General features: G+C 39.6%; 1 protein-coding gene across 2 annotated transcripts in view; it reads right to left on the reverse strand.

Annotated features, from left to right (window-relative positions):
• The window catches only part of NR6A1 (nuclear receptor subfamily 6 group A member 1), a 194038-nt gene that overhangs the window by 137453 nt on the left and 41521 nt on the right, over positions 1–15064 (reverse strand). For both annotated transcript variants that reach the window (XM_084650162.1, XM_084650161.1), the window contains exons 2-3: positions 14272–14313; positions 6253–6312 (exon numbers count right to left, since the gene is read on the reverse strand). In XM_084650162.1, the coding sequence (XP_084506288.1) occupies positions 6253–6312; positions 14272–14313 (102 nt within the window). The remainder of the gene's footprint in view (positions 1–6252; positions 6313–14271; positions 14314–15064) is intronic.

Consider the following 15064-nt stretch of genomic DNA (forward strand, 5'->3'; position numbering starts at 1 on the left):
AGGCTTCCATGGCTCTGAATGAATGAGCCCAAATGTTCAAGGGGAATGCAGTTTCTACCTTTGAATGCTTCTGAAGTGTGCCACTTGGCAGCTTCTCTTCCCCCCCCCCCCATTTATTTATGATAGATATTGCAGGCCAACAGAGCTAGAGATTTTTCTGAATTGGGTACTTAGCATTAAAATGTTGATTTTTGGAGCTCTCTTGACAGCAAGAGTATGCCATAGGTGGGGCAGTTTTTTATTTTTGTTCCACTGATTAGGATTTAATTTATTTTAATGGTCTTTCGCATGTGGGCAGAAAAGTATGGAAGACAAAATTTCTTTTAATTAGGTTTGTTTGGGGAATCAAGACTGTCAAATCCTAGCACAACTTTGCTATCATGAGAGTTGTGGGACTGCTGTTTCACAATAAGATCTTACCCTCCAAAAACACTCTGCCAAAGATATTGAAACTAGGATGACAACATTTAAAGATAAAAAAAATCTAAGTGCATTTTTGACAAGAAATGCAAAGGATGCTTTAGACAGGGCATTTAATACAAGATTTAGGTCCCAAGAGGAAGATCTCATTCGTGTAGCATTGAAAAGCAAGGGAGCTCTAGGAAATAGTGTGTCTGGTTAAGAAGACACTCCTGCCATCTCTAGCGAGCTAGAAATGTCTACCACTTTGATTTTAGAACATCTGAGGTTTTGGCCCATACTAAGACTTTATTATAAGAACTCCAAACAAGACATGTTCCCTGTCTTGATTAGATTCATCCATACTAATGACTTAGCACTATTCCTCATTTACAGACCTGGCCCTTGAAGACGCTCTGTTTATAGAATAGGATATTCAGTTTGCATGGGGAATTTGACCCCCGAGAACAGAGCCTTCTTGTGGGCTAGGTAGAACTTAGTGGTGGTTGCCTCCTGAATTGGATACAAGAGAACCAGGATCTCTGGACAATGCAGGGACACTCCAGCTCATTTCTGCCATTTACTTTTTATTTAAATTGTCCTGGAGAACATTATGAACAGAAAAAAAACAGTCATTCTTTTGGCCATGGGAGAACAGGTTGTAGCTACCGCCTATTAATCTCCATTTGGGAAAAGACTTGCTGAAAACAGGTCCTCCTCTGGGAGAGAGTGATGACAGATGAACAAGACACAGCCTGAACCTCCACTTGAAGAACTTGGGATATACACTCCACTATCCTTTGCCTGCTTAGCCGCCTGCTACAAAGCTTATTACCTACTTATTTTTTATGCTTCACAATACAGAAAATTCTCCCTTCCCTTCTATCCTTCGTCCAGGAAAAGAGAATATTAGACACCCAGAGTATGGTTTCACAGAATTTAAGGCCCACCCCCAGGACATTGCCTATACCATGGGGTTGAACATCTCATGGCAGAAGACCAAGCTCCAGAACCTTTGGAGCTGGGCCACCAGAATCGACTGGGGGTCATGTACCATGGAGAGTGTTGATGAAGCAGAGTTCAACAGTTGCAGCAAACTGGACATTCGACAAATAGGGTTTGCCACCTTCTACATGAAGTCCAAGGCTTGCTAATGGATGCAAAAACATGTTTGTGCTGAGACAAAGTTCAGGGTCTATCAACCCTGCATACTACAGTACTTGTATTGCTATATGGGTCAGAAACCTAAAACCTCTTACAGTCAGACTTGGAGTGGCTAGAGGCATTCCATATGTGCGGTCAGCACCAGATCCTGAGGATGAAGTGGCTTGACTATGAGAAAAGTCAATCTCACAGAGATCTGGTCTTCCTTCAGTTGCTCATGACATTTAGAAACAGCATTGTGTGCTTCAGCCCTGTCTCCAGAATGGACAAAAATATCTGAGCACACTGTGCTCTCAAGCTCTCCATCAAGGAGCAAAGGGGTGGATGCCCTGACCCCACCTGGCACCACCCACGGGGCTGCCCCAGAGATTTGTGAATTCACAAGATTGAACCAGATCTGGGCACTTCATTACACAATGCCTGGAGTGACACCACCAAGCATGGTAATTCTGCCTGATGCAACTGTCCTCAGTAGACTCTGCGTACTTGATGATAGCTGCGTACTTGAGGATCTGGTACCTTTTCTTGTTGATCAAGGCCACTGATATCTTGCAACACTTTCACAGGTACATCTTGGCTTATCAGGGATGAAGTTAGCTCTTAGGACATAACTGATAGCACTCTGACCATGATCAGTTGATCCTGTGTTGGAGGTCTGTTCTTCCAGTACACCTGAATGAAATGGTTCCCTGCATGGGCTGGAATTTCAAGGGGTAGTGGTTCTGTGCTAATAAAGGTTGTTAAATCTCAGGCCTTCAACATTGTGTGTACCCTGCCCTTACAGGGTTCCCTCCCCCTTCTGCATACGACAGAAGGAGAATGGCTTCTGTGTCCTGAGATATCACTGAAGAGAAATCTGAAGGGAAACACACACAAGCTGCTATGCTATAGAAATAAGTAATATTTGAAAGGTTCACTCTTGAGATGATCTTTAAGTGAGCTCCTTGAACTTTATAGAGGTTTCCTAAGCCCCTGCTCAAGGGAAAGATAAGGGAAGCCTTCACGTGGAGCATACCTGTTGTTCCACTGAATACCATAATGAGCAAAGCAATGTTACATATGCAACCACATGACCACAGTCAACAAGACAGTCACATAAGGGCTGATTCAAACCTTAAGGGAGAGTGGGAAAGCGTTCAGAAATAATAGACCAAAAGACCCTTACCACCTACTAACTGTCTGAAAGGCTCTCCCTTTTGTCCCTCCAGAGCTGGCTGTTCAGAAGAAAGCAATAAAACGGAGGGACACAGCTGACCCCCAGATAACCTAGGCATTTTTGCACCCTTCTGCCTGCTTCTCTACTCCTCTGGTTGTTTCTGAGGTGCCCCAAGCAGAGAAACCTGCCCAGAAAGCTGGAGCCAGCTACCTTATTAGAAGGCATGTCTACAAGAAGCTTGCCACAGAGCTCCTAAGGCTAAGTAACAGCCCAGTAACTCTTAGAATCCAATCAGCCAAATATTAAAACCAAAAGGGGATTTGTATTGTTTTCTTGTTGATCTGAGCAGCAGGTCTCAAACCTTCTTGCAGCTGCTGGTGACAGACTGATATGGCGAGGTGTTCACAGGTGTGGCCACTCCCAGCCTGGCTTTTCTGGGGAAGTGACACATGGTCAAAGGCTTTACCAACTAGCCAGTGAAAACAGAGCATAATACTTTGTAGTTGTTCATATTACCATTTCATTTCCTAGAACATGAATGACCATCCTGAAACAGACTGGAGTTCCTGTTGTGCTTACTTTTCTAGAATTTTATATCAAGGATAGCTAGTTTACTTAGAACTAGGTGAAATCTAGTCACCTGGTAACACATTAGTAAAGGACACAGCACTTGTCTTATCTGTGATCTGTTAAATTGCCTGAACCTGAAGGTCCTGCAATCTTATAGAATCATTTATCTAAACACAGATGAGCAGACTTTCACAATCCCCTCCGCACCCCACAAAAGAATTCTGACCATTTTGTCTTTTCATATCTCAAAGATGAGTCAAAACACACTCCTCTACCACACCCGCAAAAAACCACACACTGTTTTCTTTTAAAGCTTTAAGATCCTTGAAAGGGCCTGTTTCTCCGGCAGCAGAATGGAAGGCACTGCTCTTTTTAAAGGCACAGACTGTATTTCCCTTTGGCTGGAATTTCTCTGAAGCAAAATACGTCCCAAGGGTACAGGAAACTAGAAAGTACTGCTGGATTGTTTTCACAAATTGTTTTTAAATGCTTCTAACAGTATTTGGAATCTTAATTCTTTGCAGGGTCAGAGCTAATGCACGTAATTAATTTTACACACATGAATATCCTCATTGAGCCCAACGGGACTGCTCAGGTGTAAAGATAAGCACAGATGGAATTCTGCAGAATTGGTGTTTTAAAGGATCTTCTTTCCCCAAGCCTCAGACACTGAAAGGCCTTGCTCACTTAATGTAACCACCTCCATTTTGGCACAACCACCTCAGTACAGCTCCCGTGAAACACCCTATTTTCAAGGATTTATAGTGGTATAAATACTTCAGCATGATTTTACAAAAAGCAGCCTGCAAGGTCTCAGCTGGAGAGTAGGCATGTTTTCACATATTTAAAAATTCAAGAAGGTCAAAACAAACAGAAGATTCCTGGTTTTCGATACAGTTTTTGCCCTTGTGCAATTTTGAACAGCTTTCTGTAGAAAATTTGGACGATCTTCATTCAAAATACAGCTGTTCCCTTTAGACATTGTCAGTGATGTTGTGAACAATGTTGACCTACAATGAAATGAAGGCAGCACACACACTAGTGCTTTCCATAAGGAAATTATGGTTAGTGTACAGTGACAGTTCTGTATGCCCGTTGAGGTAGAGCAGAAGAGATGCAATCCCAACACAACACAAAGCATGTTCATCTCAGCTGCAAAGGTGCATTAGTAAAACTAATTTAGTCAGTGATACTGAGTAAAACAAAAATCTGAAGCAAATGCCTAATAAGCCAGGAGAGGCACAGCAAAATGACGGTCCACTGGCACAATAAGCTGCAAAAAGCCAAGGATAAGGTGCGTGCTCTGCAGACCTTAAATAAAAGTTTTTGATACATAAACAAGTATCTGGGAACTTGGAGTTTTCCTCTGCATTCATGTAATTCTGAAAGTCCGGAAAGGATTTCATAAAGAAGCAGCAAAGTAGGAAGCCTTCTCCATTTCATCAACTAAGAAAAACAGATGACTATCCAGTGTTGACAAGCACATCGCCATAATACCACGATGCAAAAAAATGTGAAAGCCATAGTTCAATTCTTGCTATTAGGCAGCCTTACCTTGAGCATTCAGCAAATATATCCAGATGCTAGGACATTATACAAAATAACATTTACCTTAATACACTTTGTGCCTTAAGGAGATGTGACACCTATAAATTTAAGTAATGCTGGGCAACAAAGATTTAATGTTAAACTATTTTGTTAAAATAATCATAGCTGATTTTCAAAAATATGCACATTCAGTTTGTGCACCTAATTTGCACATGCAGTTACTACAACTACATGTGTAGAACTGTCAATTTGTATTTGACAACAATAATCAAGATGCAGACCTTACCACTTGCACAAAAAAATCTGATTTGTCCAGGCAATCACTAATTATATAGACCAAGTAAGCAAGAAATTGCACATATGCTTTTGAAATTCAGGGCGTAGGAGCATATGTTAAATGCTCAAACCACCAAAAATAATTATAGCTAAAATACTCTCCAAAAAACTACATCACTATGTGAACGCTTCTTCAAAGATTTAAATGGTTTCTAGGGTGCAAGCAGGTACAATCCCCCAGCACAATGAGGTCAAGGAGACAAAGCATCTCTGGACTTTGAACCCCTGGGTTTAGGTGGTTGCCCCTGAAACTTATTTGAACATTATCTTCTAAATGAACTGCCAGTTAATTGTTTACCTATTTTGAGAATGCCCCAGGGAGTTTCCAACAAATTAAATACATTGTCTTTAAGGAGGAGAAATCTGCACTGAATTGCTGCCTCTGTTTAGAATTAGATATTTAGAATTTACACCTATAAACTATGGTCTCTGATAAGGACTTATTGCCACCTAGTGGATTACTTACATTTAGTCCTCAGATACACTAATTACCACTAGATGGAGATGAAAAATAAGCCATTACTAGTGAAGTAACTGGATTCTGAAAGTCCTGAAGCTAAGATTCTTAAAAATGCCCCAAATCCACTATCACTTAAGCCAGGCACCAGCTCCCTTCATCTCCTTTGAAAATCCTGGTCTGCATGACTAGGAGAACGTCTGCAGATAAGACCACATCTCCATGGGAAGAGTACTGCTAGTTAAGCCAGCAAACTCTATAGGGTGGATGCAGTTATATTGGTATAGAAGTGTCGTACCAGATCAAGTGAATCTACACTAAGGGTTTTTCCAGCATAGCTATATCAGGTGTAAAAAAAAAATCCATGCACATAGCTGACATAGCTATGATGGCAACACCCAGTACAGACCAGATCGAGGGCACTGTTGTCGGGGTAGGGGGAGAATTCTTCCTGAAAGTGGAATGCCATGCTCCTTAAGTGAACTTTTTTTTTACTGCATTGCTCTTCAAAACTTCTACACTGAAGTACTATTTCAATTCACTGGCAACCTCAAAACAAACAAAGCTGTCAGTCAATGAAAAAGAAATGCAACCTGGTCATGTGAGAAAGAAAGGTACTTACTGCCCACAGAGTTCATGGGAAGCACAGGTGAGGAGAAACTCATCTGTTCGACATCTGTAGCTAATAAGAAAAAAATTGTTTAGGCACTTGCATTTCTTTAAAATAGAAATTGCCATATTTAATTTTGAAAGTTAAATAAATGTATGTTTACACTCATATGTCCATCTCTCCATCCCCCATTTTCATCATATTAGACAGTTGCATATAAAGGCTAATTTAAATTGTTATATCTGAGAAAACAAATTTGAGTATTAATTTTTTCCTCCCTAAATCCCCCTAAAATTGACAGATCTCCAAACTGAGACATTACACACATGTACCGCTGCCATGTTGTATATGTTTGCCTGGGCATAAAATATTTAAATTATTTTAACATTAACTTTGGTATTTCGACACTTGAATGCTTATTCATGCAACCTGAACATTCTTGTAAATGTAGCTTTTTGGATGGAATTTTCTAGATTGTCAGTTTTTTAAAAAAAAAATAAAGATATGAAAAGTACCTTTACTCTGCAATGTTGCCAATTTACAACAAGCAGCTAAATTCCATAATCTCAACTATATATAGTTTACCACCAGTGAAAGCGCACACCCCAAAAGTCATGACATTGGCCTAAAAATTATATTAAAAATAATGTATTTGTGGGATTTTTATATGCCTGGTTTTGAGAGACTTTGGAGGGAAGCCACTAAAGTAGCTGGAAGGAAGACTGCACTTACCCTAACCCCAGAATGCAGATTCAAGCAGACATCACTGCAATGCTCAGTTGTGCCTGATTCATGTTTTCAAGCTACTCTATTTAAATACTAGAAATTTAGTCATTTTCATTTGAAAAGGGAGCATCACATGACTTCAGGCACTGGGGTTTGAATAAAAAACAGTAAGTATTACAAGACTTGCACAAAAATCCAAGAAATGTCAAAACTGTGGAACGCCTTAGGAGTTAAGTTTGTCCTTCTGAAAACTTGAGTTGTACAAAGCCATCTTAAACCTTACAAAATGTAGCAGCCCACCCTAACCATTTCACCCCATCAGTATGCCACACATGCATGCACAGTCTTAACTATACTCTTTGACCTTACTAAAAGTATCAAAATGGACTTACTACACATCCTGTGAGAGGGTCATAGCTTTATCTTATGCAAACCAAATGTTTCCAGAAAAATCAATTGTGGCTATTTCAATGCAAGTTTAACTTTCTGCAGTAGAAAGTGCTGGGCTAAAAGTAGTCAAAGGAAGCTCAACAATTCTTTCACATGGAGAAAGTATTTCACTCTCTTTACTAATAACTTAAACAACTGAACCAGTTTTACTCCAAGTTTGCACACACAAAAAGACCAAAAACAAAAACTACACACCACACCACCAACCCTGCCTTTGGGCCGAGACCAAGACTGGAAAATTTCAGCAAGTCATAAGCCTCTGGAAACAGGTTGGGTGAAAACAGTTACGCAACTGAAAGTGCTGTAGCAGCCAATGACACTCTCCCGATAACAAACATACAAGCACAAATACACCTTATATTTAGTTTGTCAATGTCACGTATTTTTAAATGTTTATTCTACAGCAGAAAGTTACCTTTACTGTATTTCTTCATGTCATTTTATTAATATATACCAATGTACCAAAAGAAACTAGCACTCCAGTTAGGATTTTTATTTAAGCAATATTATTTTACCTTCCATCCCCTTTAAGAGATTTCTATCTTCCATACCCACATGTGCTATTGTTTCCAGACCTGCTTGTTAAAGCATTCATTTCTCTAATCAGATAACAGGCATTTGTAACTGTCTCTGAAAACAACTATGTTTTCATCAGTTTTCAAAGAATTCCTAAACTCTAGGCTCCATCAGCTTTAAATTCTACATATTAACCTCTGAAATGGGTCAGTACTAGAAATGGCAGAAAGGGTCAAGAAAATGAGATCCAAACAAGATCTGGAGCCCCTTCAAAAGGATTCTTATCAGAAAGGAGATCCCCTTCAAAACACTGCATAATGCAGGGGCCCTCTCCCAACATTTGATCAGCAGCTTAACCAAAAGTAGTTTCCCCTCCAGTACAAGGAAGCCCTGAGCTTGTATCAGATATAGAAGAATATTATACAGCTGGGAGAGGAAGCTAGACTCATTTCTTACCCTATGCTAGGAAAGAGGCGCCAAGGTTAGAGATGGGTCTGACTCCAGACAGGAGCCCTAACTTTGGAGAAGTTTACATCTGGGAAGGACCCATCTACCAGAAATAGGTTCAGTTGTGATCATAGATCAGATAAAGCCTTCTAGTCTCACTTTAGAAATCACTGTCAACAGGGATTTGTTTTTGAAAAGCAAGTCCAGGATTCCCAGGCATTGTATCATATTTCTTCCTGCCCCCCAGTAATACTTCCTATATTTTACCTTTTCATTATGGTCTGGATATACAGGTTTGTGACTCTGCTTTTATAGAGTTATTTGAATTTGTCTCTTCTTCACATCCCCATGATCTCCTGAAGCCAGCAAGCAGGAGAATCTCAAGATTATCAGTTTTCTTGCTGGTAGATTATGTCCCATATCTATCCGTAAAACCAAACGCAATGTAGCAATATACAACACTCCATTCCTAAACCATTAGAACTCACTCCTGGCAGCATACCTTCATAACACAATACAAGGGTCTGTATTTGGCCAAGTCTTTCCTGCATTTTATCTTCCTATTTTTCCAATTTATTCGCTGGTGGACTAATGAACGATTGAAGACAGACAGTATTGCTGCTCCTGGTGGGTGTTTATACATCTGTTTGTAATGTGAAATGTGTCCAAATGCTACAGTAATGAGGTACACTACAGCTACAAATGTTTAAGCGTTTACAACAGACCATTCTTGTAGGAAACAGCAGATGTGCACTGTGGGCAGAGCACTGTAGTTACACTGCCCCTCATTCCCTACTTAACTCTAGCTTCACTTCTCAAGAATGTTTGGCTTCTACCCCTACTTTGTCTTAGTACATGGAATGAGAATAGTGATAACATACTATATGAAGCAGCAGTCATGGACAAAAGAATGTTAAGATGAAGACTATTAGTGGGAGCTTAGGGTTCTCAAAGGCGTCCTGCTACACTCCAGTGGGGGACAGGAGAGACATTTTACTGCCCAGATCTGCTGAGTATTCATTTATATCTGAGTTTATTCTTCCTGGCATTTCTGACACCAATCTTTTGGAACACTGCTTGGTGATGCTGCACTTTCAGTTTCAATGATCACATGCTCATGTTATGCAACAGTTTTCCAAGTTTTCTAGATAGTTTATATTACTCTTATGGTTTTTTCTACCTTGTGCGTCCCCATCTCCTCTCAGTGACTGAAGTGTTGGCCCTTTGAAAGTGCACTAACCATACCTTTACCTTCTTGTTAGCTATAAATCAATATGTATTAAATTAGTTTATGTTAGATGACTGGGAAGAGTTTCATCTGAGACCATCTTCATATACTGCTGAATTGTAACATGAAAACCTAAGCACAAGTATAAAAGTGACAATTGGCTGAAGATGTTGGAGGGGTAAGTGCACACTAATATTTAAACTGGCATGGGGGCAACTCCTTTAGCTTTCAAAAAGGCTAAAGTAATGGGTCAACAGATGGCCATCTGTAAGTTACCTGCTGCTGTTTGCAGGAGGAGGGGTCAGCTGCCTTCTGAGTCAGTCAGATGGCAGAGAACAGGCTCAGCTAGAAGTGGTCAGCAACATAAGGGAAATGACATCTGAATAACTGCCTCACTTAAAGCAGTAAGCTACACCTGCAAACATCTGTAATAATTTACAGAGTTTCATTCTACAATATGAAAGCTTACTTGATTAAAACTACCCCTCTTACAAGACAAATGCAGTGAGGTATGCATTTCTTTAAGGATCTTGGTTTTAGATTTTCAAGTCAACGAGTTTTACAGGTTATTCAGCTTAATGCCACAATGACATTGCTCTCATAACCTTCAAATATAACATTAAATAGTTTGTTACGATAATTATGGTTTGTGGTAGATTTCCTTGAACACTAAGGTACTGTTGTGCACTTTTGTTCCATTTAACAAGTTTAAAGATGTGCAGCAATCACATTATTGCTGCAGATATTTTACAAATAGTAGTACAATAAACAGTGAAAAAATTAGTCCTGCTCAGCCAGTGGACTACATGCCAAACTTATATACACAGAAAATCTGCAGGTTTTCTGTACAACATATCAAAAGTTAAAATGTTTAACATTTAGAGCAAAATTTCTATTCTTGTACCATTAGCAGAGTGATGTTCAGAGCAAAACAAATTCCTGATATTGCTTTTAAATCATAATAAACTATGCACTTTAAAGTTTTAATTTCAATAATGTTTTACTCTCCTCTGCTGCTTACAAGCACAAATTTTACTCCACTTTCTCAAGGAGTGTTGGATTTTAAGCATGTATCATTTATACTAAGCTAACAAAAAACCCACAAAACTCCATTTTCAACAGAAAGCTCCTAAATATACAAGATTGCTGGTTCTTCCTCCCCACCTTTGTACTCCTGTAATTCATTACATACAACATGTTTAACTTTTAAGAACGGCTTAGCTAAGAGGGGGTGAAGTGGAGAAGATATGGATTTATAGACAGTTAAAATTTTGGAAACCGGTTTGTTCTGAAAGAAGATGAAAAGGACAAAATATGTGCTTGATTAAGAAGAACAGCTGTTGCCAGTCCAACTACTTACCCCATGACCTTTTCTCTAGCCAATAAGCGAACAGTGCCGATTGTTTTGTTGTATTCTATACTGTTTACAAGCCCAAGTGGCATGAAAGGAATTAATAATTTAGCTCATGGAGCTGATGACCTTTATTACGGTGCCTCCTATTTACTGAACAGAAATCAGAGCGAAGAGCTGCCTTTAAGCCACAGGGTTGCTTTAAGTGTTTCTCATTTTACAGCCTAATTGGGTACCATAACATAAATCAATTATTTCTCCTGTTTTAAGCAGCAATACCATCTATTCTTAAACTGTTAGATTTCCAGCTTCCCTTGTATTAGGCCAGGCCTTGTTCTTCAAGTTTTACAGCTGTATAGTAAACACGATGATGAAGAAAAGCTTGGTGAGCATTGCAGGATTAGGGCCAACAAGAAAAAGTTATGCTGTTTTGAACTTCTCTTGACCTTTGATTGCCCTTGTCCCCACTTATGCTAATCGAAGGGATATATGGAGGCTACTCATAGAAATGAACTTAGCCTGAACCTGTGACATAGCATTGGACTTTCAAGATCTCAGCTCTGAGTGTCTGAGTAATGCTACATAAGGTCGTCATCTTTCTAAGTGTAGAGAGGCTATGGTAGTTAGGACATGGCACTCTGAGCAGATGTTGGTTATTTCTACATCAGCAGGCAGAACAGCATGCAAGTTACACTGTCCCTCTCTCACAAACAGTTGCCAAGAACACTGAAAATTTACAAGGATCTCACACCTACATCTGTATTAAGCATCTGTGGCTTGGCAAAGAGACTCCCACAAACCAGGAAGCAACACAGGAATCTTAAGTATTGATAGCAGCAGGAAGGCAGTTAAGATGCCAACCCTTCTGGAATATAGAACGTAAACAAACGTTTAAATAGAAACATTCCAACCTTATACACTGCTGAAGTGGAAATATGCAACAGTGTAGCAGCCCAAGGATATCTCAAGAGCTGAAGTTGAGGGGTACACGCGCACACACCCACCCTACACCATGGTGGGACATCTAGTCTCACCTGATGAATATAAAGACAAGTGATCATTCGAGTTATTTTTCACTACATAAGCTTTTTGCATTACCTTTCACCAGTACAGGATCTCTCAGAGCCAGGCTTACTTTCCATTTATGAACACAATGGATTCCAATGAAGTGAGCTGTAGCTCACGAAAGCTTATGCTCAAATAAACTGGTTAGTCTCTAAGGTGCCACAAGTCCTCCTTTTCTTTTTGCGGATACAGACCAACACGGCGGCTACTTTGAAGAAAGATCCATAACACTTTGACACTGAATGCAAAGGAGATAAAAGCTGCAGTGCTGCTGGCTTTCCCGGAGCTGAGTAAAAAAGCTGTGGATCAGACTTTCTGAAGCGTGTAGTATGTCACTGAGAACATTTTGGGTGCTCAGCACTTTTGATGTTGTGACCACTTTGCTACTTAAGTGGGAGTAGCTGGGAAGTGAGTTCTTTTGAAAGTCTGGCCCACACGTGCAAATACTCTGTGTTATGAGTCAGTCATCACTTGATATAGCAAAGCAAAAACAGAGCTGCTATGGGTTTGAGTTAAATTAGTAATACTATATCCAAGTGCCCTCTATTTAGGGACTTTTGTAGTCCACAATTCTACAGAACGTGCTACATTTGTTTTCTAGAATCAAAAGCTTTCATTTAAAAAATTAAGCCACCAGCCCCTGGTTGCCACAAGAACTTTCAACTGTATCCTCAGTGTAAATCAATGCAAATTCAGTCATTTATCACCACAGACAATGTGAAATAGTCACTCTGAGATGTGCCCTGGGCATTCAGCTATATGAAATGAGATCTCTGAAACCCAATGAGGATAATTCAAATCTAAATAGTTAAATATTTCACTGCTGATCATTTTAGCATAAACACCCACTAATTTTCTTCCTCTATAAATGGGAGGCAATACCACTCATCTTCCTCAGAGATCACTAAATGATGTTGCTTATGGCAGGTAATATTCAGAAATGTAAAGCACTTCCCCAGATTTCTCAGAAATATTTGTATTCATGGCCCACTAAGTGATTACTACTATTATGTTATCTTAATAAGAAGTCTTACCAGATGACTTCCTGTAGAAGTCAGTTACTTAAATATGTCATGGCAAGGAAATGCTTCAACAGTTTGATTTTTGTATCCATTGATCATGCACATGTGGACTTAAATATAGTGAAGTGTCACATGCCAAGAAATATAGATGTAGGCTTCAGTCTCTTCATACATTCATAGAATTTAAGGCAAAAAAGTACCATTAGATCTGGTCTTACCTCCTATACGTCACAGGCTATTCAATTTCACCCAGTTACCCTTCTATTGATCTCAATAATTTGTGTTTGGCACAATGGAGAAACCACTGCTTCTCTTTGTAGTTTGTTCCAATGGTTAATCAACCTCACTGTTAAATTGTGCCTTGTTTCTAATCTTATTTTGTGTGGCTTTAACTTCCAGCCACTCCCTTCTAACTATAGTGAAAGGGAGGGTAGTTTCAAACACCCCACATTGGGAACACTGGCTTTAAAAGATTTGGGAAAATACCATAAAATCTTGGAAAGCAATTAGCTTTGCAACCATTACAAAAATACTCGTTTGTAGAACACCTACTTCTATCACCACACTAAACAGGCTTTTCACAAAGAGCATAAGCCAACATTAGGGTATCAGTCACAGTTAGCTATTCAAGAAATGTGTGCAAATCCAAGCTAAGGCCTCTTTGGTAATCTAGCAATAGTACAACATGATGCCATGCAGAACATACAAGTAGTTCAGATCACAAGTAAGCCCAGCATTCCCACCTGCCTTGAAGGCAGGGGACTGGACTAGAAGACCTCGAGGTCTCTTCTAGTCCTACAATTCTATGATTCTATGACAGGACAGCAAGACTAAGCATAATAAAGCAAGATACAGCAAGCACAATAAAGAGCATATCCAGCCCTTAGGAGCATTAATGGAGCTAGCACACTCCACCTCTGTGGGTATCAAGTGCCCCTCTGATTCAACAGCACCCTAAAGCCACTGTATGAAATGGCAGTGACAAGCTATGGTAGGAGACATCATCAAGCAGGGGAAAGGAAGCCATTAGCCATGCAAGGAGCTCTGGAAGACCTTCCTCTCCTGATCCCAAAATAATCAAGCAAAAGGCAAAGGAGAGAGAGCAGACATTTCACAAAGTTTAAGGCTTCTAATATAATCTATATCCCATTGACACCCACTAGAGTACTGCTCCTGCACTAATCCTTTTCTGGAAAGGAACAAGAACATTTACATCTCGTACTTACTAGGAGGTGGATCATGTTCTGTGGAAGACTCTCGACAAAATCCTACAAAGGGAAAAAATAAGTATCAGCACCGAATGTTTTGTTTTTGTCTTTTTAAATTGATACATCTTACTTACTGCTACCATGAAAAGGCTGAGCAATTCACCTCAGTTTTTAACAGTTTGAACAATTTTGCATATACAACATTAAACCAGATTTAAGTAATAGTTGCAGAAGCATTACATCTTCTCGAATCCAGATAGACAATGCTGCTGTAACTCAACTTTATACATTAAGATCCAGCTGCTGAAATAACATCAAGTATCAAATAGTGATGCTTAGAGAACTTATTACACCATATTTAGGCTACATATCAGTTATCCATTTAGACACAGCCATTCTTCATATTAAACACAGTGAAATACTATTTATTGGGAATATATATATCTTGTAAACTTGCACTGATGCATCATAACTGAGGGGGCCACAAGGTTTCCTCTGCTGATTCAAGTGAGTACGTGACAATTTAATCTGTTTCCCATAGTCATAGTCCAGTGCCGGGCACTGGGAAGCTCAGATTGTGTGTCTGGCACATAGAGAACTACACATCTTGTAAGAACTGCTGTTATATATCTAAACACAGACCTGTTAAAGCCTGCATGTCTGTAGTCCCACAAGAGTACACATCAGGGATTACGCAACTCTTCTCAATTATTTTTCAGAAAGATAAGGAGTGAGATGGATGCTACTGCATTGAAATATTGTATTTCACACCATATACATATTGCCAAATATGGAATCCAAAACATTTCCA

This window comes from Lepidochelys olivacea, assembly GCF_965140295.1.
Source record: "Lepidochelys olivacea isolate rLepOli2 genome assembly, chromosome: 16".
NCBI lineage: Eukaryota > Metazoa > Chordata > Testudines > Cheloniidae > Lepidochelys > Lepidochelys olivacea.